The sequence below is a fragment of the Podarcis liolepis genome (assembly GCF_965112155.1).
Source record: "Podarcis liolepis genome assembly, chromosome: 1".
NCBI lineage: Eukaryota > Metazoa > Chordata > Lepidosauria > Squamata > Lacertidae > Podarcis > Podarcis liolepis.
Window position 1 is genome coordinate 6,058,983 of NC_139554.1, and position 27,664 is coordinate 6,086,646.

General features: G+C 45.0%; 1 protein-coding gene across 1 annotated transcript; it reads right to left on the reverse strand.

The window, feature by feature from the left end:
• Window positions 1–793: 793 nt before the first annotated feature.
• On the reverse strand, window positions 794–27,528 carry DLGAP5 (DLG associated protein 5). Its single transcript, XM_083514763.1, has 19 exons — window positions 27,426–27,528; window positions 24,424–24,670; window positions 23,592–23,812; window positions 21,961–22,041; window positions 21,333–21,420; window positions 20,823–20,927; window positions 19,382–19,455; window positions 18,716–19,002; window positions 17,633–17,769; window positions 16,664–16,793; window positions 15,083–15,168; window positions 14,732–14,892; window positions 14,271–14,366; window positions 6,518–6,737; window positions 5,595–5,796; window positions 4,443–4,503; window positions 4,085–4,334; window positions 3,070–3,119; window positions 794–1,020 (listed from the first exon to the last, which is right to left on the reverse strand). Exons 2-19 carry the CDS (start codon window positions 24,653–24,655, stop codon window positions 919–921), a joined length of 2,583 nt encoding a protein of 860 aa, XP_083370889.1. The 5' UTR covers window positions 24,656–24,670; window positions 27,426–27,528; the 3' UTR covers window positions 794–918.
• Window positions 27,529–27,664: the final 136 nt, after the last annotated feature.

Here is a 27,664-nt window from a genome sequence, read left to right on the forward strand (position 1 = left end):
CCATGAAAGGGTCTTCCTGTTCCTATACTCTTATCTTGGGGCAAGAAGGTCGCCAACTATAAGAGCACTCCTGGCGCCGTTCCCGGGTCTCTTGTCAGACCTGACAAAGTCTGTGCGTCATTGTGGTTAGGATGTAAGTTAAGACCCAGATGTGCCCTCCCTGCTTTACTTTGGAACTGGCAAGGCCATCCATTGCCGTCACGGACTGATAAAGGAGAGGGCTTGTTTATACAGCTGGGCTTCTGTTTATACATTGGCTCAAGAACTCGTTAATGAATTTTAGAAATGCTCCCTTGGAGAAGGAAAATGGGGATTTTGGGTCCCGTTTTAGACTGACTGCACAGAAACCCATTCCTTAACTTCCTCTTATAGAACCACAAGAGGCTGTGATCTTCCTCCCTAGAAGTGGAGGTGACAGGCAGAGGAAGGCATAATCCTGTGAACAGAATGTCCTCCAATCGAATCTGGCAAATCACAGCATAAACTAGGTTAAAAAGCAACAACCCACAGAGCTTTCTTATTCACATGAACTGTGCAGGTCACACATTTTCCTGGCCCAGATTAGCCAGAGGCATTTTGTTTTATTCTTTTCCCACCGCTGCATACAGCACAGAATACTCCCCGCCCGGCTTGTTACAATACAGGACAGGCCTGAGCTGAAACAGAAATAGATTTCCCCCAACACAGTTCTGGATCATAGTTGATTTTGGGAGGGAAGAGGGATTATGGATGAGGAAAGATGTTAAAGAACCCACACAGATGATACTGAAAGGCAACTCAGAAGACACAGACCAAACTTTAATAAACATTTAATAGGAGTACTTAAAAACAGAAAAAACCACAGTAAATTTCCTTTTACCCACTCCCCCACCCACCCCGGTTTGTAAATAAAAATCAATCTTATTCTGCCCCTTCTGATTAAGTAAGTGGAGAGAAAACAATGAGGTCGTTGCTTGGGTTAGCCACAAATTTCTCCGCCTGGTTCCTCGGAGTGACGAAAAGGCTTTCATCCAGGCTGGGCTGTGGGGAACAAATAAGGAAGGTTATATAATATAATATAGACAGGAAAGCAGTAAATAAATCATGTCCATGGAAATCAGGTGCATGTTGTACACTGCTGAAAAATTCAAACTTTTGGAAGGAGGCTAGAAATCTGCTCTCCTGCTTTAGGAAGAAACTTTATGGCAGCAAAAGCAGTTTGACAGCATAATGGACTCTCTCAGAAAGTGATGAGCTCTCCATCATTCAAAGTTTTTAAGCAGAGGCTGGATGGTCACCTGATGCTTTAACTGTGATTCCTACACTGCAAGGGGTTACTCCTTTCGGTCCCTTTCTAACTCTACAATTCTATGACCTGCACTTCCCCTCTTATTTCAAGACAAAATATACATTCATCTGCCTCCTCTCAATAATAAAGGTAAAGGTACCCCTGCCCGTACGGGCCAGTCGTGCCCGACTCTAGGGTTGTGCGCCCATCTCACTTAAGAGGCCGGGGGCCAGCACTGTACGGAGACACTTCCGGGTCACGTGGCCAGCGTGACGAAGCTGCTCTGGCGAGCCAGCACCAGCACAGCATACGGAAACGCTGTTTACCTTCCCGCTATAAAGCGGTACCTATTTATCTACTTGCACTTAGGGGTGCTTTTGAACTGCTAGGTGGGCAGGAGCTGGGACCGAACGACGGGAGCTCACCCTGCCGCGGGGATCCGAATCGCTGACCATACGGCAAGTCCTAGGCACTGAGGTTTTACCCACAGCGCCACCCGCGTCCCTCTCAATAATAGCCAAGTGATAAAAGACTGACAAGTGCTTTCACAAACAGCATCCAAGCTCTTTTCATTGCTGCGTGCCTTACACCCACTTCACACTTGCATGCATGCATGCAATGAACGGCTTCCTTAGCAGAAGTGACTCAGAGGCTTCTTGCTTAACAGCAACTGCCTCCAGGGCTTTCAAAAAAGTGACCTAACTGGTTAGAGCAGCAAACAGACTAAAAGGGAGATCAAGGATCCTCCCACCGAATTTAGAGATACCATCTGACAGATAGATAGTTATCATAAACGGCAGCAGTAGCGTTACAGTTGCTTGTCATAAGCAGAAGTAGTTCCCGTGTGGATTAGAAGAACGTAATACGCTGAATTGCCTCATTGCCCAGCCTTAAGAGAAGTTAGTTACCCTAACTTTCCCCTAGGCTTTTGATCTGCCAAAGTAATGAAGGTGACAAATAAGGCTGAGTGATATATCATTGTATTGTCCAAAACTGGTTTGAAGTCCAGATTGTGATATCGGTTTCATAACTTTTGACCTGGCAATATATTGTGAATCGTGTGTGCATGCACGCGCTATACAAAAAAATCACAATGTGGGGAAAACTGTGAAGCCAGCTACAGGAGGGGAAGTAAACTGCATTTACTTAACATTCCCCACCCCACCCCCAATTGTTGAATTTAGATTCTAGGCTGCTTTGGGGCAGGGACCTGGCCATTTGTCTTCATGAAGCTGTCAAGTGCTTTTCAAATAAAGAGTCAAGAAGCTGGATAGAATGCCATCCAGAGAAATTTTCACTCTGAGAAAAGGATCCGGTGAGGAGATGTGTTCATGCTCAGTTGCTCTGACGAGCCCACGGCTGCACTTTCCTAATAATCTATGCCCATTTGTTACTGATTTCTAAGGAGTTGGGTTTTTTTTGGGGGGGGGAGGTAAAAGAGAAAGGGCTTCTTGACATAAGCCTGACTTCATTGCACCAGACAGCTGGAGTCCTTTGCAACTCGATGCAGCCTCCTTATGGCACATCTGCATTATGCATAATCTCCATGTATAAGACTAGGGTTTTTTTACTCTAAAAGAATGTTAAAAAATGGGGGTCGTCTTATACACGGGGGTCATCTTCCCCCATTTTCATAAATTTGAGTCCCCCAAAATAAGGGGTGTTATACACAGAAGAATATGGTATATATATTTAACAGGAAACCATGGCATCAGATTTGTCGCAGTAATTGGAGAAATGTTACAGTTGCTAGTCTTTAGAAGTCCACCCAACCCAATTAGTTCTTTTTCAAACAAACATACCTGGAGTTCAAGCACTGCAGCGTCGCTGGAGAAGTCACCGAGAAGAGAACCTGGAAAATAAGGATATATTTCCGGTGGGCTTTTTAACCTAACTTAGGTCTGGTTCAATAATATGTAGGGAGAGGGTTTCTAGTGGGCTGTGCCAATAAGGTTTGAGGATACACATCTTATTACCAAGTACCCATGGTTCATGAATGACAACAGGGACTCACCACTGTCCCATCTCAAAACCAGCACAGGCAGTGACTGTTGGGGACATGTCTGATGTGTGAACAACTGCACATGCGCACACAGTGCTGAACCCAGAGGTGACACGAAAGCGTCACCAAAGGGGGCAAAACACAGTGTTTTGAGGCTTTTTCAACGGGTGTTCTGATTCTATGCAATTTCACTCAAGCGCATAATGACTCGGAATGCAACCCCTGCACAAATGGGGAGTTGCCTGTAACAAACAGGAAATATCTTCATTTCAAGATATAGTAGTCAAACACAAGGAAGTGTCAGCAGGGTGAGAATATAGGAGCAACGAGACACCCACCCCCAATGCTTAACATGTGAACTTGGAAGTCTGCCACGCTGTTCACAATGAGACTTCCTTTTCCTGAAAAACAAGCCTGGGGTGGCAGCCTAAAGGTTCTGGGCCAGACTGAACAAACCCTGTTAGCCCTTGCAAGGTCTAGAGCGACTGGGGTTCCCCCTCGTCTCCCACGGGCCCCCATATTGGCTCAGTGGGGTTAAGAGAGCCTCCAAACAGCATTTGTTACAGGCCTGTGCTGAATTCCTCCTTCCATCTACAGCTTAAAGCAGCTGATCACGCAGGCTGCAACCTCCATAGAAGATTATATGCCACAATGCATTTGTTAGTCTTTAAAGTGCACCAAAAACACAATGTGGTGAGTGAGATACAAGCAGCTCCTTGAATTCAAATTCCGAACTGTTCACGTCATCACAGAATAATACATGGACCTCAGCCAGAGGTTCTTCCCGCTGCCTAAAAAGCCCCATGGAAATCTACCTGTTTGACATTCTGGCGTGGGCAGCTCTTCAGCCTGGGAGCAGGTTCCTTCAGGCTGGGAATCCTCCTTGGGACTCCATGAAAGAACATCCTGTTCGCCCAGATCTGCAATCGTCTGTTTCACCTCTTCTGCAGCTTCTGGAACTTCTATTTTATCAATGGAACCTTCCAGGCCCTGAGAATCGGTAGAAATCAAGTCATCCATATCACACAAGGGTGATCCGCTGTCACAAGTGGTTGTTTGTACATCCTAAGAGTTCAAGAAGGAAGAGAGAGAGATTTCAAGGAGCAGAATGAGAAGGGGGCCATTCTGAACTTTCAGGACAGGCACACATTCAACACAGACGATACAACTTACAGCAGCTTCTTTCGCCATGTCTTCTGCTGCAGCACAGGGTTCCTCCGCAGCTTGGATGTCACTGGGGGGAGACCACACGTGTTCATCATCAGTCAGAAACTTGCATGTTAGGTTTTTAAAACGTTCATCTTGGGGGAAGGTGTGCATGGGTGTGAATGACAGCTGACAAGGGCGGCCCAAATTCTCCCTCTCAGTTTACGTCCAAGATACTGGACGAACAATTACAAGGGCAAAGTTTACAGCGTGAATTAGCACAGAGAAGCACTTGTCTGAAATGAGAAGCTGCTTCTCCCAGGCAAATATGCCAGCAGCAGGATCCCACCCCCTGCCCCAATTGCATCTTTCCTACAGCTGGAACAAAATATTACAAAGCTGTGTTCAGCACTGGAAGAGACTGAGGTGACAGAGCTGTACCCGTGGCCAACACAAATTGGGTTATGCATTTTTGCCGGAGGGAAGTGAGATGGGAGAGGAAGGCAGCGAGTTTTTAAGTTGTGCTCTCCGCAAGGGCATTTTCAGCAGGAGTTAAAATGAACAGCTTCCAATGACCATTCGACTCCAAGCCATACAACCAATCATCTGGCACAGGGAAAAGAAGGCAGAGGTCTTGAGCAGAGCGCTGTGGTGCAGGAAGAGAGCAGGTCTTGGTTGTGCCCCAAGAGGTGGCAAGAGCAAATGAGGGTTTCAACTTTGGTGTTCCAATCCTCTAGCTCAGTGTGGATTGCACCCAGCAGCTGCAACTAACCTGCTCAACAGCACCAGCCTTCATAAACCTTGGGCCTGAATGGCGCCTCTATTCACCAAGACAGAATAACTGTGGTGGGGACAAATGGAAAGCGGACCCCTTTCATGCTTTGTGTGTGAACACCCAAAATAATGTTTGCCATTTACTGTGCAAAACACTGTGTTTTCCTTGTCCAGGGAAGGGGGAGGCTGTGGCCAGATGATGCTGGACTACAGTTCCCATTATCCCTGACTGTTGATCACATTGGTGGGAGCTGTAGGTCAGCCATATCCGGAGGTCCACAGATTCCTGACCCCGGAAAAGATCTGGAAATAGCCACTGACGAGGTGATTCATCTGGATCTCACTAACACAGACAGTCATTTCTGCACCAGCCGAAAAGGGCTCACATTCAGGGCAACTGCATACCATTGTTCAGAAATGCAGCAGAGGTCAGTTCTGGCAGGTTCCAACACCGCACTCGGATCCGAAGGGGGAGGAATGGCGTTGGACGTGGTTGGTGTGCCTAGCCTTACAACACAGGTATCTGCACAGCTCTGAAGCAGGGCCCTGTTGGCAGATCTTGGAGTCATCCGCCTGGAAGCCCTGCTTGTAGATTGAGGAGTCCTGCCTGTGCAGTGGAGAGAGGAGGAATAAATCAATGGATATTCTATTAGGATGTCATGCATGTCAATAGAAAATCTGAATTCTTCAGAATTGCCCTGTGTCCTGAAACATATAGAAACTGCTTAAATCTGACATAGGGGATGGCGGAAGATTGGCTCCAGTCTCCCTTCCTGTTTGGACTGGTGTGCCAGCTGTGTCCACTCAGAAAACTAGGAGATGGCTTCCACCATTCATACCCTGAAAACTTCTCAATGGGATTGCTGAAGAATATCCTTTGTATGTAAATGCCCTGGAAAATGAGCTAGGAACTTTAACAGGCACAGAGTACAGAGTGAAATCCTCACTGGCTACGGGGCCCAATTAAAGGAGAGGTCTGAGTCTTCTCACTTTTGGAGTTGTTTCAATAAACCTTTGTGCTGTGTGGTGGGTGTGTATGTCTATGGAGAACAGGAAGAACACACACTGCCTCTTAGCTCACGGTATGTATAACCAAAACATTTGGTCTGGGGTAGAGGCTGGGGAGATAAATTCATGGTTCCCCTACCTACTATTCCTTTTCTAAAGAGAGACCTGCTTCACCATCACCTCCATGCTCCTCATTCCCAGTAACTGAGTAAGGCATGCTCACTAGAAGCGCACTAGACTTCCAGAGGTGCCCCCTGCAGCAAAGAAGCTTCCCCTTCACGCCCAAATTCACTCACAGAAGGAACTGCTCCAACACTGACCTGGGAAGGGCCTGGGTGATTCAATTTTGAAAAACCCTCCATCGAACGTCACTTTCTCCACTTCCTTTGGGGTTTCTTGACCTGCCACTTCCACCATCAGCCCTTCTGCTTTCATCTTGTTCTTCACGGCTGCCTTTATCGCTGCAAGGCGCTTTCGGGCTGCTCTTCTTTCAACAGAGCCACCCCCTGCTTTGGTTGCCCTTTGAGGGGCTGCCTTCTTCTGAAAGACAAAAGGCAGGACAGCATGTTCTCCCCACCTTCTAAGAGCTCAGACAGAAAACTGGCACAGTGCAGGACCCTTCAGCCTTCCGGATGTAGATGAATTACCCTGCCGTGCTTGCTGGGGCTAGTGGGAGATGAATTTAAGCAACACGTGAAGAACTAAAGGTTCCCCATGCCTCCCACAGCAGCCAGGGAAGTGCCAATTCAAATCTCAGCCGAAGCCTGAAACCAGACTGGCCTGAATCCAGGAATGTCAATAGCTGCTCCGCCACAGCCCTCTCAATTATCTACCACAGAAAGGAAGCATTTGTGACCAGGCAACAGTTGCTACAAATCTGCTGCGTCCAGACCTGGCTTTTTCAGTAATGGTTGCAGCTTAAGTCCTGCAAACTTATGATTGCAAACTTTGGAACTAGCTGGCACAGTAACTTTAAAGGTAAAGGGGACCCCTGACCATTAGGTCCAGTCATGGCCGACTCTAGGATTGCGGCGCTCATCTCGCTTTATTGGCCGAGGGAGCCGGCATACAGCTTCCAGGTCATGTGGCCAGCATGACTAAGCCTCTTCTGGCGAACCAGAGCAGCGCATGGAAATGCCGTTTACCTTCCCGCCGGAGTGGTACCTATTTATCTACTTGCACTTTGATGTGCTTTCAAACTGCTAGGTTGGCAGGAGCAGGGACCGAGCAACGGGAGCTCACCCCATCGCGGGGATTCAAACCGCCGACTTTCTGATCGGCTAGTCCTAGGCTCTGTGGTTTAACCCACAGTGCCACCCGTGTCCTACAGTAACTTTAGGGCTAGCCAAATACAGCTGGCCTATTATCCTGTGGGACCAACCTTCACCAACCCGAGGACCTCCAAATGTTTCAGACTACAACTCCCATTAGCCTGTGCCAGCCCAGCTGTGCTGACAGGGGCTGATGAGAGTTGTAGTTCCAAAATATTTGCAGGGCCCCCAGGTTGACAAAAGTGCCACTGGGATATAGAGCCCTCTAGTGGTGAACTATAGAATGACATGGACTCCACTCACTACAGAAACAGCAAAATCGCAGGTTAGATTCACAGAATTGTTGGAAGGGACCCCAAGTGTGATCTAGTCCAACCCCCTGCAATGCAGGAATTAAAGCTAAAAGTGTGCAGATGGAACCCTGACTTTTTCTCCTAAAGGCACTCTTTGATTTACTTCTCTAGAACACATTTCAAGCAGTGTACTTCACATTATCTCCGATGAAGAAGAAGAGTTTGGATTTGATATCCCGCCTTTCACTCCCCTTCAGGAGTCTCAAAGTGGCTCACATTCTCCTTTCCCTTCCTCCCCCACAACAAACACTCTGTGAGGTGAGTGGGGCTGAGAGACTTCAAAGAAGTGTGACTGGCCCAAGGTCACCCAGCAGCTGCATGTGGAGGAGCGGAGACGCGAACCCGGTTCCCCAGATTACGAGACTACCGCTCTTAACCACTACACCACACTGGCTCTCCTGAAGGTTGACCAGTGTTATTACCACCACCACCGCATACTGAGAGCAGGGGGCTTGCCAAAGGCCATGACCTGGAGGTTGCAAGTCTTACAGATCACTCTTACTTAGCAAGCATCTCTCTCTGGCGGACTTCCGGCGGGCGCGGATCCGGTTGCAGGCCAGGGTTTGTCTCTCCGGAGAGAGCTCTAGCTTTTCGGCCGAATTGGGAGTTTTTGAGGGCGACAAAACTCCCGCTAACCCTCTGGAGGGTATCCAGAGGTCTTGGTGCCCAGCAGTGCGAAGGTGTCACTCGTCTGGTCGTCAGGTAGCCTTTGTATAAAGGCGAAGAGAGCGACGGAACGAGAGACGGCAATTTGGGCAGCCATTACAGCGGCGAATTAGCGAAGCCTCGAGCCTGCAGGCTAAGCGCCTTGCCCTCGATACAAAGAAACTCAGATACGCAGAAAGAGTGCTGGAAATTGCAAAGGGGAGAGCCTAAGGAAGTATCTGAGAAGAAAGAGAAACAGCCGAGTTCAGCGTTAGCTTGTCTTCAGCGGGAAAAGACGCAGTGTGGTTTGCAGAGCCGAAGGAGAAAGTAAGTTACTGCTAGTGGTTACATTGTCCGTCCCTCCCCCACTGACTCACTTTGAAATTAGACCCTCTCCCACTGTAGAGGGGAAAGGGAAACAATCGAGGGAGGGCAGAGAAATGCGGTACTAGAAAAAAAACTTAGTCGTCATGGTAACGGAGACACAGAACTACAAAGAGCAATCTACATAAAAAAAAGACAAAAGGAGATTACTGTTAAGAGGACTTTGACTAAGACTCCTGTGAGACGTTACGCCAAGTGGTTTATAAGAAAACTCCGGGAGTAGGGAAGACTACTCTTTGGACATTTGGAATCACGTTTGCTATTGTATCGCTGTTTGGGAGCTTTCTTTATCTGCTACGTTTGTTATACTTTCTCTATCTTTTTTGGACTTAACATTTGGGTCACGGAAAGAGGCAGGAACGGGGGAAGAACAGTGTGAACAGCGTGAAACCACAAACAGGAAAGACTAATTGACTAACTCTCTATACACTTAAGAACTCTGCTTAAGAACGGACTCCCCCTGCTGGACTAAATTAAGCATTGCACCTAAACTTTGGAAAAGATTAACTGGAGATTCAGACTCTCACAGGCTAAGTGGTTGTTAAAGTGGTTGTTAAAGAGTGGGTGGAAGAGTCTGAATTGAGGCGGGAAGAGTGTAATCAGAATCTGGTTGGTGGACCTAACTAACCTCTTTAAAATCTCTGGAGGGGAGGGATAGTTTTCTTTTTATTTATTTTTTTTTTCGGTTGGGGAAACAGACTCTGTTACTTCAAGTGACTATTTCAAGTGGTTAAATTTAAGAAGGTTTATACTATCCCGAGGGACTAAGACCTCTTGGGGGCTAATTGAAAGCTGAATAGTTTAACTATAAGGAATACATTTACATATATTTTTTTTTTCGGCATAAAAGGAATTCCCAAGGTTTAAGGACAATGTCACATACGCAGAAGAAAGGGGCAGAGGGAGGTACCCCAACTGATAGGAGAGCTTCAAAACAAGAAACAGAATTTAGGACAGAAATACTGAGGATGTTCGCAGAAATAAAACAAAGCGAAAAAAATCTGGAAACAAAATTGGAACAGGTGGATAACAAAATCGGAAAAATGGACAAAAAGATTGAAGAGACAGTAAGCGAGCTAAAAGGACAGATTAAAGAGGTTTCAAAAAGAGTGGACGAGGGACTAAAAAAGACAAAGCAGGAAATGAAAGAGATGAAGCGAGAGGAGGAAAGATTGAGAAATGAGATAGTAGAGTTAAACAAAATACAGGAAGAAATTAAAGACTCCATCGCAATGAACGATCTAAAACAGAGGGAGACTAACTTAAGATTGAGACAAATTCCAGAAGTACAAAACGAGAATATAAAAGAAAGATTAGTGAAGGAAATAGCACAGTGGATGGAAGTGGAAGAGGAAGATGTGGCTAGAACAATCATAAATGCGTATAGAATGAAAATTAAAACAAATAAAGCCAGGAAATATCCAGGGGACTGTTTAGTTACATTTAAAGACAGAGAGATGAGAAATTTGGTTTTGCAAAGAAACAGGGAAAAAAGATTATACATCGATGGGCATTATATTATTTTATTTAAAGACATCCCCATAAGGTTGCTTAAACGGAGGGAATCGTATAAACCACTAGTTCAACTACTTAAAAAGAATAGAATTGACTTCCGATGGGAATTTCCGGAAGGGGTCTTTTTCTTCTATAAAGGTGTTAAAAGAAGATTGACTAGTCCCGAAGAAATAGGAAAATTCACAAGAAGATATAAAGAGCTCCAAGTGGGAGAGGAAGAGGAGAAGGGTGCAGAAGGTAGATCTAGATTGAGGGAGGATTTAGAGTTAGGTGAAGAGGAAGAACAAAGTAGAGGAGAACTAGAAGAAGAAGAAGAGGAGGAAGAAGGAGAGGAAACAGAAAGGTTACAGAGTAACACCTAACTAAGGAACTAAGGAGATTTTGAGACAGATTATGGATTGTGAACAAAAACTAATTAAAAAACCAAATAATGAAAGGATATTGCAGGAAATAAAATCCCTCCAAACCCAATTTGCAATGTTGATAAATAAGGAGGTTGAGTGGAACATCAAAAGATTAAGACAGAGAAATTTTGAATTTGCTAATAAGCCAGGAAAGTGGCTTGCGTGGCAAGTCAAAAAGAGAAAGGAACAAAACACAATAAACAAAATACAAATAAACGGAGAAGAGATAACTGAACCAAAAGGGATTAGAAGAGGATTTGCGGAGTTTTATGAGCAACTATACAGGAATAAGGATAGAAACAACAATAGGAAAATAGAGAGATATTTAAAAGAGAAAATGGTAAGGAAGATTTCGATAGAGCAAAGAGAAATGTTAAATGCCCCCATTTCCAGAGAGGAAGCAGAGGAAGTGATAAAGGAACTGAAAAGAGGTAAAGCCCCGGGCCCAGATGGGTTTACTGCGAGCTACTATAAAGAAATGAAAGATATATTGACGGTTCCGTTAGTTGAGGTGATGAATAAGACCCTAAAGGAAAAAGAGATCCCAAGCACCTGGAAGGAGGCACTTATCACAATAATTCCAAAACAAGATACTGACCCAACCCAAGTAAAAAATTATAGACCCATTTCCTTATTAAATACAGATTATAAGATTTTTGCGGGAATTTTAGCAAAAAGGTTTAAAAAAATATTAGTGAAGATAATGCATGAGGACCAAGCGGGTTTTCTACCGGGAAGGCAAATAAAAAACAACACAAGAGGCATAATTAATATAATAGAATATTTATCGGACAGAATTGATAAGCCAGCTAGTCTGATTTTTATTGACGCGGAGAAAGCCTTCGATAACGTCACCTGGGACTTCATGCTGAGAAATTTAGAAATTATGGAAGTGGGTCAAGAATTTTGGAATGGGATAAAAGCAATATACACCGAACAGAAAGCGAAGCTGATAATAAATAATGCCATAACAGAAGATATAAAAATATCTAAAGGGACAAGACAGGGCTGCCCGCTCTCTCCGCTGCTCTTTATAGTGGTGTTGGAGGTTCTGCTAAATACAATAAGGCAAAACAAACAAATTAAGGGAATATCATTAGGTTCAAACGAATACAAAGTTAAAGCATATGCTGATGACGTGGTATTAACGGTAGAAGATCCTATAAACAGCTTAAAGGGAATTCTGGAGGAGATGGAGGAATTCGGGAAGTTAGCTGGATTCAAACTAAATAAGAATAAGACAAAGATGATCGTTAAAAACTTAGACCAAGACAAGATAGAATTATTACAGGAACAAACGGGAATTGAAGTAGTTAAAAAAGTTAAATATTTAGGACTCTGGCTTACCAATAAAAATATTGACCTATACCAAAATAATTATATCCCAGTGTGGAATGAAATTAAGAAAAATCTGGAGATTTGGGCAAGGATGAAATTATCACTCTAGGGTAGAGTGTCCATGGTCAAAATGATGGTACTCCCCAAAATGCTTTTTCTATTCCAAACAATCCCGATAATAAAGGGCACAAAAAACTTTAAAGAATGGCAAAGGGTGATTTCTAGATTTGTCTGGGAAGGAAAGAAGCCCAGAATTAAGTTTAAGATATTAACAGATACCACTGAAAGAGGGGGCTTCGCCCTGCCAGACATGAGACTGTACTACGAAGCGGCATGCCTTTGCTGGATTAAAGAGTGGATAAAGTTGGAGGATACAGAGTTATTGGATTTAGAAGGGTATAAGAACAAATTTGGATGGCATGCCTATTTGTGGAGAGATAAGATAAAAGTACATAAGGGATTTTGTAGCCATATCTTTAAGGGACCTTTGATAGAAGTTTGGAATAGATATAAGAACATACTAGAACCAAAAACCCCACACTGGTTATCACCAGTGGAGTTAATAAGTGTAAAGAAAGTCAATATGGGGAAAAAATGGGGTAGGTACGAAGAAATGGTATTGAAGGAAGGAGGGAAGTGGAAAATTAAACCATACGACCAGGTAAAAAGATATACATACGACTGGCTGAGTTACTACCAGATAAATGAGATATTTAAAAAAGAAGTGAAAGAGAGGGGCTACGATGAAAAGACATCGAAATTTCAGAGAGAGATAATAAACTGTGATCGGAAAAATCTGTCAAGTATGTATAAATACTGTTAGAATGGAACATGAAAGATGAGAAAGTCAAAAAAGTGATGACTCAGTGGGCAAAGGACCTCGGTTATGATATTCAATTGGAGAATTGGGAAAAATTGTGGAGAGTGAATATAAAATTTACAGCATGTGTACTGTTAAGGGAGAATATGTTAAAAATGTTATATAGGTGGTATATAACACCCGTTAAACTAGCCAAGATGTATAAAACAGATAACAAATGTTGGAAATGTAGACAAAAAGAAGGGACGTTCTATCACCAATGGTGGGAATGTGGGAAGGTTAAAAGCTTCTGGGACGAAGTCTATAATGAAATCAAAAAGATATTAAGCTACACATTTGTAAAGAAACCCGAAGCTTTTCTATTAGGTATGGTCGGAAAAGATATTAAAAGAAAGGATTGTAAAATCTTCCAATATGCGGTGACAGCAGCTAGAATCGTGGTGGCGCAGAAGTGGAAGCAGGAAGAAAGCCCAACGTTAACAGAGTGGAGATTAAAATTGACGGAATATGCGGAGTTAGATAAATTAACAGGGAAAATTAGATATATGAAGGATCAAAAATTTATAGATGACTGGGGAAAATTTGCGGATTATCTGGAGAACAAATGTTTAGTAAACACAACGCTAGTAGGATTTAAAGAGGCACTGTAAAACACTAAGAAGTATTGCTTATGGAAAACAATGTCTGAAAGATGGTACTAATGGCAGTACGAAAGATTGGAATGCGTTATAAAGAGATAAATACGAATGAATGTCAAGGACGTTGAAGGAAGTCCAAAAGAATGAGATGTATGAAACACGGATTTAATGTATATATATGGAAAGATTAATAAAAATTTTTAAAATGCAAAAAAAAAAAAAAAAAAAAAAGCATCTCTCTCTGGCACCTTATACTATTCGAACTGTGTGTGCGCACAAATTCAAAGAACCGCACAGGGCTCCCCCTCCCGACTCTGGTCAGAGTGCCCAGTCTCCCACCCTGCCCTGTTGGTCAGCAAGGGGATGATGGGGGATGGCATGGGCCACTTTTTGGTTGGACGAAACAAAAACATGATCCCCAATGAGCTTACAAACCAAAATACAGCACAAAGGATACATGGGTCAGCGATGTGAGTGAAGTCTGTGATTGTTTCAGTCGCAGCTGCTGAGGCTACGTGACAGTTACCCTAGAGAGAAAAGGTTGGTTTCCTGCCTAGAGGCCTAGTGAAGATCTACTCCAAAAAGTGAGAGAAGTATTTGTGGGGGTTTTTTAGCAACCTCCTAGAGTTGCTTTGGGAAAGTCTGTCTTTTGGTAATCCTGTTAGACTGACAACCCAAGAGCAGAATTACAGAAGCCTCTCATACCTTGAGGGGTCTCTTGGCCTGGACATCGTCTGCCATTTGCCATCCATTCTCCTGGAGTTTCCTCAAGTTCTCAAATTTTTTCTTTACATCTTCTACCTATATTCAGAAAACCAAAAGCAATGAGAAACAACAACGGTAGGACTAACCAGCTCAATTAGTCTTATTTATTAAACTGATTAATGTTGCTTGTTACTTAAAAGGTCCCCAAGTGACTTAAATTTAAAACTTCACTTGGATGCATTCTTTGAAAAACAAGACAAAGAGCCCTAAATGCCCAAGAAACTTACAGGGTAAAAGACAAAGGGCTAAACATGCAGAAATCATGAAACAGCTTCCCAAAGCTGATTTGCACACAATGCAAGTGGGAAGGATAAATGTCCTGTATTGAAGTTGTGGGATGACAATGTACTCTTGAAGAACCACCTGAATATGAGACAAGCTTTAAAAAACAGAGATCTTACTTGGAAGTTCACCATATCCCAGAATCCATCCAGATCATCACAGGTTGTTTCCTTTTCTCCGCGTCTGAACTCACAGTTATCCACCAGCCCTTCAAACTGCTTGAATCTCTCAGCTATCAGCAGCCTGGTTTGCCCAACAGTGGTACGGACAAGATCTTTGACTGTGGAAATGAATATTTCATTATGTATAATAAAGTGTTTGATGAGACATTTAAGAAGCCTAATTCGTACAAATCTCACTTGTGTAGCTTGGGAGTGTCAAGGCCAAAGCCACTCGGGCCAACAGACGCGAGCAAACTGTTCCATCCAGGACAGCAATTTTGCAACTCCTCCTTCAGCTTCTTCACTTACCATCCTCTGGAATATCCGCCTCAGCTGCTCCATCCCACTCAAGGCAATGTGATGCCAGTCTCTCTGCCTCGCACCGAAGGAGGTTTCTTTAAAAGAGAAGCACACAGACAGAATGAGTACAGTCATAAAAGGTAAAGGTAAAGGGACTCCTGACCATTAGGTCCAGTTGTGACCGACTCTGGGGTTGCGCGCTCATCTCGCTCTATAGGCCGAGGGAGCCGGTGTTTGTCCGCAGACAGCTTCTGGGTTATGTGGCCAGCATGACTAAGCCGCTTCTGGCGAACCAGAGCAGCACACAGAAATGCTGTTTACCTTCCCACCGGAGCAGTACCTATTTATCTACTTGCACTTTGATGTGCTTTCGAACTGCTAGGTGGGGAGGAGAAGGAATGAGCAACGGGAGCTCACTCCGTCGCGGGGTTTCGAATCGCCGACCTTCTGATTGGCAAGCCCTAGGCTCTGTGGTTTAGCCCACAGCGCCACCCGCGTCCCTGAGTACAGTCATACCTCGCGTTAAATGTGCTTCAGGCTGAGCATTTTCATGTTTCACTCCGCAGCGACCCGGAAGTAATGGAGCGCGTTACGTCCGGGTTTCGCTGCTCGCACAGACGCTCAAAATGACGTCACGCGCATGCGGCAAAACTTGACCCACCCTCCAGAACGGATCCCATTTGCACCCAGAGGTACCACTGTACGTGGCAATACTGGAGACAGGGTGGGCTTCACACAAACTTTGCTCCAATTCCCAGCCCTTTAAAGTAATTTGCATTTGCATTCCACCCTTCAGCAGCAGAGCTTCAGGTGGCATCCCTAGGGGTTCCCCGCTTCTTCCTCGCAATGTGCCCTGCGTTGGGAGGTTTCACTGAAGGAGGGTGACTGCCTTGAAGTCATCCCGGGAGTTGTGTGTCCAGGTAAGGATCTGAGCCCAGTCTTGCCAGGCCCTGGCCTAACCAACCATCCACAACATCACACATGACCTTGGTCTCTCAGCCTAACCAACTTTACATGATTGTTGTGAGGATAAAATGGTCCTCAAAAGCTTATTTACCATTTGAGGCCCCGCTAGTATGACTGTGCATTTAATTCCGTTATAGATATTGCTGCATTTATTGAGTATTGTACTAACGACGGAGAGCATAAAATGGTTTTAGAGAAATAATAATGATAAATCTGGGAGAGAGATTATCTCCTTGGATGATTAATAAGTTCTCATGCTGTTGTATTAAGTCGCAAAACATCTGTGGAGGGCTTTCCCAATGCCAACTGAGCCTACCCCTCCATTTAAGAGTTCAGATGTGTTTGAGGTGTCAATGGGCTCTGAGCTGAGTGAGAGGGAAAGTGTGCCAGATCAATGGGCTAAAAAGGAGCTTTAGAGACACTGCAGCTCAAAGGGAAGAGAGCAGCTAACTAAAGCGCCTTTTACTGGGTCAAGCATTTAGCTCTGCAGTTACTTTGATGGCAAAGTGAATCTCACACAAAGCAGAGGGACTACCCATCAAGAGAGTGTTCCATCAGCCAGTGTTCTCTTCAGTCACGCTCCCAAGTGCATCAGTCTGGACCCCTCTGCCCTTTTGTACAAACCTGAAATAGGGCACATTGTGTTGTGGCTCTCCAGCTGGGTCGGATGAATCGCTGGCTGGCAGATCCACTTTCTGTGGATTGATCTGCTTTTCAAAGGGAGTCGCATCCATTGTTTCTTTAGTTACACATTCTGAAAGATGAAGGATATTTTTACAGAGAAAACTGCAGAACACTGTAAAAAGTACAGGAAAAAAATCATGCCGCAATATAACTCTGTCAGTCCGCCTGGTTGAACGAATTGCCTGCCTTTTGACGACTTATCAAGTTTAAACTTATACTGTATATCCATAAAACCGTAATACAGTGGTACCTCGGGTTAAGAATTTAATTCATTCCAGAAGTCCGTTCTTAACCTGAAATTGTTCTTAACCTGAGGTACCACTTTAGCTAATGGGGCTTCCTGCTGCTGCTGCGCTGCTGCCACACAATTTCTGTTCTTATCCTGGGGCAAAGTTCTTAACCCGAGGTACTATTTCTCGGTTAGTGCATTCTGTAACCTGAATAGGTGCTATTGGAGGATAGAGGAAGTTGCAACAACTTACAATTCAAGACTGTATCACTCTCCAGTCTCAGCCGCAATGATAAATCAACTTGAGCTTCAGTCCACTAAATGGCACAATCTTAAAAGTAGGTTTAGCATTTTAATTGTGTTTTACAAAGTCTGAAGTATTTCGGGTGGACATCACATGAACAGCATGCAATTCCTGTTCCTAAATTTGAGACTTTCATTAGCTGCTTTGAAAGCCTTGTGGGGCTATGAAGCAGGATACATATTCCATATGAACAGATCGAAAGCTTAGGAAAGCCTTACAACAGCCCTATAAGGCAGGTTGGCCTTGCAGGTGGAGGGGTTGGGAGAAGGGCAACTTGACTAGGACCAGTTGTGAGTTCAAAGGGGAATATGGGACTTGGCTGAAAGTTAGCAACTGTGCTACAAAAGCGCTCTCCCCCCCACCCCACCAGACCCACCTGTGTTAGCATCTGGAAATTCAAGTACAGATGGATGTTCCTGAAGATCTGCCTTTGTCATTCCTGGGCTAGAGACCTTCTGTTTAAGCCCACAGTCCTGTGGCAAAGCTTCCAGAGCACCTTCTCCAGCGACTTGGCTAGGAAAAATAATAATTTACTTGGCATTATGTTTTACATGTACAGTGGTGCCCCGCAAGACGAATGCCTCACAAGACGGAAAACTCGCTAGACGAAAGAGTTTTCCGTTTTGGAGGTGCTTCGCAAAACGAATCTCCTATGGGCTTGCTTCGCAAGACGAAAATGTCTTGTGAGTTCCGGTGGGGGTTTTTTCCTCCCCCCCTTTTTCTAAGCCGCTAAGCCACTTATCAGCTGATCCGATAAGCCGATAAAAGCCGCTAATAGTGCTAATCCGTCAATGGGCTTGCTTCGCAAGACGAAAAAACCGCTAGACGAATCACAGAACGGATTCTTTTTGTCTTGTGAGGCACCACAATCTTTTGTTGGAAGCCACCTAGAGCGGCTGGGGAAACCCAGCCAGATGGGCAGGGTAAATATATTATTATTAATTATTATTATTAGGCAAGCATCTGAATTGACAGAACATTAAAGCATTTAGGCAGTTTAAGTTCCATTAATGACATAGCACAGAAACTCTCCTGCAAGGGAAGGAATTGGGGGGGCTGCTTCTCTTACATGGCATTTTGACTGGGTGAAGGCAGTGCACTCATTTGCCACAGCTACTTCAAAATAAACAGCAGGCAGCTTTCCACTGATATTTTTAATGAAGTCAGGCTTGCAAATATTCAGATCACTCAGGAAATCTGAACACTGGATCTGAGCCTTCATAATATTGGCCTGAGTCAAGGTGTCAACTCTAAAGGACTTCCCAGATCTCACGGTTCTATCAAATGATGCACATCAAGAGTGGCTAAAGTCCACAGCAATTCATAGTAAAACCTTCGGAGCTGGAAGTACCAATTTTTAAATTCTAAAAAGGACAATTTTTGCCGACGTCAGAGAGATGTTACAAAAACATTAGGGCAACTCCTTATCTCATCAGCGGACCCTATGGTAGCCCATTACCTGGTGGTCTCTGCAGGGCTCCAGCAAAGATTGGGTGACAGGAATACATCTGCCTTGGAAGGGGACATTGGCTTGACTTTGTAGGCGGTCAAACCCTCCAGAGGCTTGAACACAAAATTCTGAGGGGCAAATGAGCGCTCTCTCCTTTGTGGTGCAGGAGCCAGGATGATAGGGGCTGGAAGGTTTTCTTTCTCCAGGTTTTCTTTTTTCAGCTTTGCGGCTGTAGCCATAGGGATTTGGGAGATCAGAGGCTCCACTGAATGATTCTCTTTCATGCCACTCAACACCTGTAACAGGACATAAAGGTTTATTTGTTTTTCTTGAATGATATGGACTTTTCTCAGCCAGTAAGGAGCAGACAACATGTCACCCTAAATGCATTATAAGGGCGACACACACACTCACACTCTTTCCATCATCATAACACTTCTAGAAATATGCATGCAGATAGGAGAACTAGAAAAGCAAATAACATTGGAAATGTTGGCTAATGAGAAGCGAAGTCCATTGACGTATGGAGAGCCACCCAGTCCCTGAACCCTGCTCAAGATTCTTAATCTTTCCCCCATTACATGTTGATAACAGCAATCTAACAAACAGGGCTGTAGAGATTATTGATATGAAGGTTGCAGTGTGTGAAACACTAGGAAAAGCCAAGACACTTACTGTTGCCTTTGCATTTCTGACCCCTCTCTGCTGCTGCTTGCTGTTACTTGCTTCCCTTTTCTGCGGCGGAAAACCTAAAACAAGAAAAGCTGCAAGGTTCTGAAAAGCTCATCAAAACAAGGAAGGACAAGTCAGAGAAGTTTCTCAAAAGCTTTCTATGGGGACACATCCCAGATATTTGAGAAGGTCAGTTGGAGTGAAGAAGCAAAGCATTGTGGGGAGACCAAAAGATTTATGGGGAATGCGTTCTTGTTGCTTTAAGTGGAGACTTGCTGTCTAGGGGAGTGAGAATCCTTAGCGTGGGCATCTGCAAAAAGAAACTCTTCAAGTGATTAGTGGTATTCTAGCACCTGGTACTTAACAAAGCTGTCTGGGTGTGAATGAGTTATCAACCCTAATCACTCTGAGAATGGGTATCTGGTGAGTCTCTGAAAATAAGGAGGAACCTTTTGATCCAAGTTCCTGAGAATTAACAATAACAAGCTCAGCTGTCTCAAGTTAAGTTATTAGTCAATTAGCTGACCACTGGTGAATTTAAACATCATCAAGAATTTTGATTGGATCGGAGTTCTGTTTCCAAGTGAGTTTTAGAAATAAAGACTCTGAGAAAGTAGCCGGGGTGCACTCTGCAACCCGCCCCTCTGTCAGCTTACCACCTTGCTGATAGTCGTCCTGCCTGTGGGTCTTTGTAATGAAGATCTTTTCTGTCCTTGAGATGCAGATTCCATTGAGGACTTTGAAATTACACTAACTTTGCCTTTGTTCTCATTTGTAAGTATGTTAGCTAGCTATACTTTACCACGTTATTGTTTTCTGTTTGAACTGTATAAGAGAATGTGCCTACTTTTAAAAGTATGCTTAAACCTGTTTTTTTTTTTTAAATAAATTTTAAAAAGAGAACTTTCCTTGTCCTGTGTGCCATTCTGGGGGGAAGTCTGAGTCCAGAAGCCTGACCAATCAGTTTCGCACTACCTGTTGAATTTCTGCCTGTATTTTTGTGAAAGTAACTTGCAGGGCAGGGCAGCCGGTAACTAGGAAGCATAACTTTCTCCCTTGAGTTACATTTTCTGGTGCCCTGGTACAAGGGAGTGGTGGCAGCAACTACCCTTTTGATGCGTTTTGTCCTATAAAAAGTATATGCTGCCGGCCGCTGTTTCTCTGAACCTGACCCAGCTGGATGGTAAGGACAGGTGAGGGAGGGGCGCGTGGCCGGAGCATTACTACAGCAGTAATATTTAGAGCGCTGCTTCCAGTCAGTGTACAGACTATTGAGCTAGATGGACCAACGGCTGACTCAGTATGAGGCAGCCTCCTATGTTCCTGGAGGAAAAAAAACATGTTGAAAGTTCAATTTGGGCCAAGAAGAAAATGCAGAGTTGTCGCTATATGCATTGCTTGACGTTTCACTCCCCAGTCCACAGCTATTTACTACCTCACTCACCTGCGCTCACAGCGGGCCGAGATATCTGTGGTATTTTGGTCAGAGCAGCAGCGGTGGCCCTTGTAGCTCTTCTTGCAGCAGTTGTGGAAGTTGAAGGCTGAACCCCTGAAGGTGGAGGAGAGAGAAAGAGATGATATGTACTCCTTAAAACGTTTCACATTCTGGATGCAAGACGTCAACAGCACAACCTACTCAGAATCAAGTCCCACTGCGTTTTAGCAGAGGCTGTACGTGGCATTAATTCACAGAAGACCTGATAACTGGACAGGACCTGCCGTGGGAGCCAATAGATTTCTGTGCGTGGCTGTTGGGAGTCACACTCATACGATTAACAAATGCAACCAATTCCAACTGCAGCCACATTGCTTTGCATATCCAGGAGTTCAATGGAAGACTTGAACTCAGAGCTCCAGGAGCAGTGCTTTCGCACTACGCTATCCAGAAACTCACACATATAGTAGCCCCAAAAGGTCTGGGGCAATCCTGCAGTGTTTGGATGACGATGCATACCTTTCCTCTCTTTGGAGGGTTTGTCTACGTAGATCTGCCTCTGGTTATGCTGAGCTGTTTGCGGAGTGGAGCCCTTGCTAGGTACCATCTAGAGAGAGAAATGGAGTCAGGGTTTCATAAATGCATAACTTTGTTACTGTGTGAGACACACACACACACACACACACACACAGAGAGAGAGAGAGAGAGAGAGAGAGAGAGAGAGAGAGAGAGAGAGAGAGATTACCATCCATTTACTTCTACAGGGCCTTCCTTTAATTCCCAATAAGACAATTACCTCAGTTATACGAACCTTACATCTATTTTTGCAAATAAGCCCACTTGCAAATATTCTGGCCAAACATATATAGGTAGATTAGGATTTACTTTGCCATTATTAAATTTTTATAAGGGCTCAAATTAACATAAAACATTTGCAAAGCTACAAAACTTTTTGAGTTGGCTATGACCCTTAATTTCAAGCTGCAAACACATAACACACAAACCTAACCCCATATGGAAAAATAAATAAATAACAACACCAACAATAAAGACTACCCACCCCTGGTTTATTACCAAGCTGCCATAGTTCTAGCAGCTCATTTTTCTGTTCAAACCACATGTAAAAGAATAAAAATGTAAGACAAACCACTGATTGCGGTGGTCTAGCTGGTGGTCTGATTGATTCTTGCAGTTGGTTCTTCACCTTTGACCTTGTTAACCGCGTTTCCTAGGAATACCCAACAGATAGAGTAAGCACACATCACCCCCAGAAACACACATTTCCTATTAAATTTTAAACCAAGAAACATTTTTTTAAAAAAAACACAACCTGTATTTGCACCTCCTAACCAGAGTAGCCAACCATATGAAAGAATGGCCAGGCTGTCCAAAATCAGTGACCATAATCAGGTATCCTGACAGACACGAAAAAAGCAACTCGCTCAAATTTATGTGACAGACCACCACCTTCTATGATGTATGCATGATGCTTTTAGGGTGGTCTCTACTGAAGGGGTTGGACAATTTCAAAAGTCTTTAAAGGTTCCTGCACATTTTATTCTTGTTCTCTCTTACCTCCTTACCAGGAGGGGAGGGAACTTTGTTGGAACAGAAAAATAAAGACTTGCCTTGCTTTCACTGCATCCTGCCTCCATCCATTTGTCTCTGATGGATTATGGACTTAGGGGACTCAGAACCTTGGGGAGTTGGGCGGCAAAAGCCACCCCCCCATTTTTCTATAACATACCTATCAGCATACCTCTGTGACCAGCAAACCCCAGGGCAAACCCCATGCTCAAATTTGTTCTTACAAGGTACATTTATCTACTTTGAGGTGAAAACCTGTGTACACAGTACCATTTACCCTACACCCAGTGTGCTCAAACTGCTGGTTTGGGAAGTGGTATACACACAATGTTAGCTACACTCCAGATCTATCCTGTCATTTCCTTTGAAATATTGTGCTTTGATGCACTTCCCTTCCCCCCTAAAAAACACACCAGTTTTCAAACTGAAAGAATGGCCTAGTTGTGCTTAAAGCCAGTAATGTGTGCACAGCCCAAGTCACATTAGAAGGTTGCATGCATACAGTGGTGCCCCGCAAGGCAAATGCCTCGCAAGACGGAAAACCCGCTAGACGAAAGGGTTTTCCGTTTTGGAGGTGCTTCGCAAAACGAATTTCCTATGGGCTTGCTTCACAAGACGAAAATGTCTTGCGAGTTCCTGCGGTTTTTTCCCCCTTTTTCCCAAGCCGCTAAGCTGCTTATCAGCTGATCCGCTAAGCCGCTAATAGCGCAAATCCGCTAATGGGCTTGCTTCGCAAGACGAAAAAACCGCCAGACGAAGAGACTCACGGAACGGATTCTTTTCGTCTTGCGAGGCACCACTGTATCTTATTTTTTCCCTGATGGAAGTACTTGAAATGAGAACTTATGTACTTTCCTTATCCTGCTTCAGGGGACAATCTTATTCAAAACAGCCTACCCTGGCAAACCCCTGCTCTGAATGCCCTTGACTTTAATAATGGAACACAAGTGACTGTCAGCACCACAATTACACATAACACACATCAATTATTAGAGTGCCCATTGTGAATCAGGCTGATTCCTTCCTTCCTTAACCACTACCCACCAATCCCTTTTTTTCTGGTCCACGTAAGGCATACCACCCCTCCAAAATCAGAACCTATTTCAAACTATAATATTCAACTCTGGTTTGGACAAACTAGGACAACCCAACAACATGGAAAAGAAACACAGGAGAGTTAAGTACACGTACCACACTTGCTGCTTTTGTTACAGTCTCCCTTGGCTTGCTGAGCACCGGTATATTTGATGGTTTTGAAAGGAAGCCGGGTGCCTCTGGTTTGAATTGCCCACATTTAAATACAGGCTTTCTCTGCTCTTTTAACTTCCGTAGTTCTTTCTCAGCTTTGTAACGCTGGAGCATTTCCAAACGCTCCTGTTCGCGAGACTTAGCTGAAGCACTTGATTTCTGGCCTACATGGGAAGCAAAAATAACTTTAGATCCCATCAGAATAACTTCAGAGGAATTAACAGTCCAATCACATCTGTGTTTACATCAAAACATCTCATAGATTTCAATATGATTTACTTCCAAAAGGGACCTAAATTGGAGGCAGCCATATTCATCTACCTATCCACTATTACCCCAAGGTCTCATTCCTGGTCATTCATTGTCATTTCAGTCCAGAGGATCAAATATGCAAAATTAGTATTATCTGCCACTACATGAATCACTTTACACTTGTTTACATTGAATTGCACCTGCCATTTTATTGCCTGTTCGCCCACTTTCAAGAGATCTTTTTGGAGCTCTTCACAATCTTTTTGTTTTAACCACTCTGATAAATAATCTACTATCATCAGCAAATGAGCCTCTCCCACTGTTCACCTCTAACTTAACATCTTAACATTTGGGTGCCTTAGGAATTCTGGGGTGGGCGACGTCTGAACTTGGTAATTTATCAGTTTCTGTTTTGTTAATAAGGCCTCTGTAGCACATTAACTTTGTAGGTGTAGGAAATTCTACAATGACAGAGTCTAAAAACCAGTGCTTTGTCAAACACGAGTTGCAAGTCTTTACTTACTTGACTTTGTGCTGCTCCTTAGGAAGTATCCTTCACCTGACTCCTCCAGCAGTGAAGGCTCACCATTTCTTGATGCCTGTGTGTTGACATCAATGAGTCCAAACTGCCTGCCTTTATTAAATTCCTTGTGTCTGCTCTCCTTTTGGGAAATGGACTTTCGGTGGGCAAGTTTTGTCTTCAAGGCCTCCGTACTTAGGTCCTTTCTGTACCGAGCAGCAAAAGTGGAAGCCATCCTGCTGTTTTCTACCTGTGAAGTGAGAAAGATTATAGGCTATGGATGCCCGCCCTTTTGTGGCACCCTACTTCACAACAGTAGTGATGTATGGAAGTGAGAGCTGGACCATGAAGAAGGCTGATCACCGAAGAATTGATACTTTTGAATTATGGTGCTGGAGGAGACTCTGGAGTCCCATGGACTGCAAGAAGATCAAACATATCCATTCTGAAGGAAATCAGCCCTGAGTGCTCACTGGAAGGACAGATCGTGAAGCTGAGGCTCCAAGACTTTGGCCACCTCATGAGAAGAGAAGACTCCCTGGAAAAGACCCTGATGTTGGGAAAGATGGAGGGCACAAGAAGAAGGGGACAACAGAGGACGAGATGGTGGGATAGTGTTCTCGAAGCTACGAAGATGAGTTTGACCAAACTGCGGGGGGCAGTGGAAGACAGGAGGGCCTGGCGTGCTCTGGTCCAGGGGGTCACGAAGAGTCGGACACGGCTAAACAAAAAAAAAAAAAAAACAACAACTGCCTGCTTTGCCTGAAATAGGAGTCTTGTATAGCTCAATATACAGGAAGAGCCTAGTCTAGCATCCAGTTCTCACAGGGGACAATGAGGTGCCCCAATGGGGAACCCTTAAGCAGGATTCTGGGCAGTCCAGTTCTGGGCACCACAGTTCAAGAAGGACACTGACAAACTGGAACGTGTCCAGAGGAGGGCAACCAAAATGGTCAAAGGCCTGGAAACGATGCCTTATGAGGAACGGCTAAGGGAGCTGGGCATGTTTAGCCTGGAGAAGAGGTTAAGGGGTGATATGATAGCCATGTTCAAATATATAAAAGGATGTCACATAGAGGAGGGAGAAAGGTTGTTTTCTGCTGCTCCAGAGAAGCGGACACGGAGCAATGGATCCAAACTACAAGAAAGAAGATTCCACCTAAACATTAGGAAGAACTTCCTGACAGTAAGAGCTGTTCGACAGTGGAATTTGCTGCCAAGGAGTGTGGTGGAGTCTCCTGGTGAGCCAGTGTGGTGTAGTGGTTAAGAGCGGTAGTCTCATAATCTGGGGAACCGAATTCGCGTCTCCGCTCCTCCACATGCAGCTGCTGGGTGACCTTGGGCCAGTCACACTTCTTTGAAATCTCTCAGCCCCACTCACCTCACAGAGTGTTTGTTGTGGGGGAGGAAGGGAAAGGAGAATGTTAGCCACTTTGAGACTCCTTAAAGGGAGTGAAAGGCGGGATATCAAATCCAAACTCCTCCTCTTCTTCTTCTTCTTCCTTCTTTGGAGGTCTTTAAGCAGAGGCTTGACAACCCTATGTCAGGAGTGCTCTGATGGTGTTTCCTGCTTGGCAGGGGGTTGGACTCGATGGCCCTTGTGGTCTCTTCCAACTCTATGATTCTATGATTTGAGCGCAACAGCACCTTTCCCCACTTGCAATTCCTTGTAAATCGACCAGACAGAGAAAACTACAATATCCCTGCATGCAGAGGAAGTGGCTACTTGAGGATGTGCAATTAGGAAGAATGTAATGTTATGAAACAGCGTCCTGATGCAGGGGTCAGCAAACTTTTTCAGCAGGGGGGCAGTCCACTGTCCCTCAGACCTTGTGGGGGGCCAGACTATAGTTTGAAAAAAAGATGAACGAATTTCTATGCTCCACAAATAACCCAGAGGTGCATTTTAAATAAAAGGACACATTCTACTCATGGAAAAACATGGATTCCTGAACCGTCCGTGGGCCGGATTTAGAAGGCGACTGGGCCAGATCTGGCCCCTAGTTTGCCTACCCATGTCCTGAGATATTTGAATGGGGGTGGTTTGCAAATTTAACACATAGTGGTAAGTTCCCTATGTATGGAAGTGAGAGCTGGACCATCAAGAAGGCGGATAGCCGAAGAATGGATGCTTTTGAATTCTGGTGCTGGAGGAGACTCTGGAGAGTCCCATGGACTGCGAGAAGATCCAACCTCTCCATTCTGAAGGAAATCAGCCCTGAGTGCTCACTGGAAGGACAGATCCTGAAGCTGAGACTCCAAGACTTTGGCCACCTCATGAGAAGAGAAGACTCCCTGGAAAAGACCCTGATGTTGGGAAAGATGGAGGAGAAGGGGACGACAGAGGACGAGATGGTGGGACAGTGTTCTCGAAGCTACCAGCATGAGTCTGACCAAACTGCGGGAGGCAGTTGAAGTAAGGAGTGCCTGGCGTGCTCTGGTCCAGGGGGTCACGAAGAGTCGGACACGACTAAACAACAAGAACAAGTAAGTCCCCTGCTGCAGGATCAGGCCAAAGGGGGCCCAGCATCTAGATCTCACAGTGGCCGACTAGGTACCCCAGTTGGGAATCCCACTTGTGGTTCCCACCAACCGACACCCACAAGCATTTGCTTCCTCCCAGCTGCGGAGGCAGAGCAGAGCCTTCGTGGCCATTGACTCCAATGGGTCTACTCCGAGAAGGATTGGCATCGCAGGGCACCTAATATCCCGGAATTATTCAGAGGACAGCGCGCTCGTTGGAGAGCAGCCGCGATAGCAGCCTCCGCGAATCTTCCCAACCCTCACTGTGAAAGCCGTCCAAGTGGGCGTCTATCTTGTGGCAGGGAGTTCCGCAGACACGCTCCGCGAAGGAGGACTAACGTTCGGCCGAAGCTTCCCCACTCATAAGTCGACGAAGGAACCGCCGAGGGACCGGTCCTCCACCCCCTCAGTCCCTTCTCTCACCCGCCCCCCCCCCAATTTATGGGGCCTTCTCATTCCCCACGGCCGCCCGCTCAACTCACCAAACGCGGCCTACCGGCTCCAGCGTCGACCCCCGAACCGCCTCTCGGCTCTCCTCAGATTCAAATATTATAGTCCCCGCCGCTGATTGGTCTCCGGCGTCAGAATGCAGGCCGCCCATTGGCTGCTTTGCCCACCAATTGGAGGCTCGCTTGCTCAAGCGCGCTTTGGTGGGGGGAGGAAACAACAACGTCGGCCCCGCCTTCTTCTTTCGGGCCGCGTCTCTCTTTTCCACGCCCAC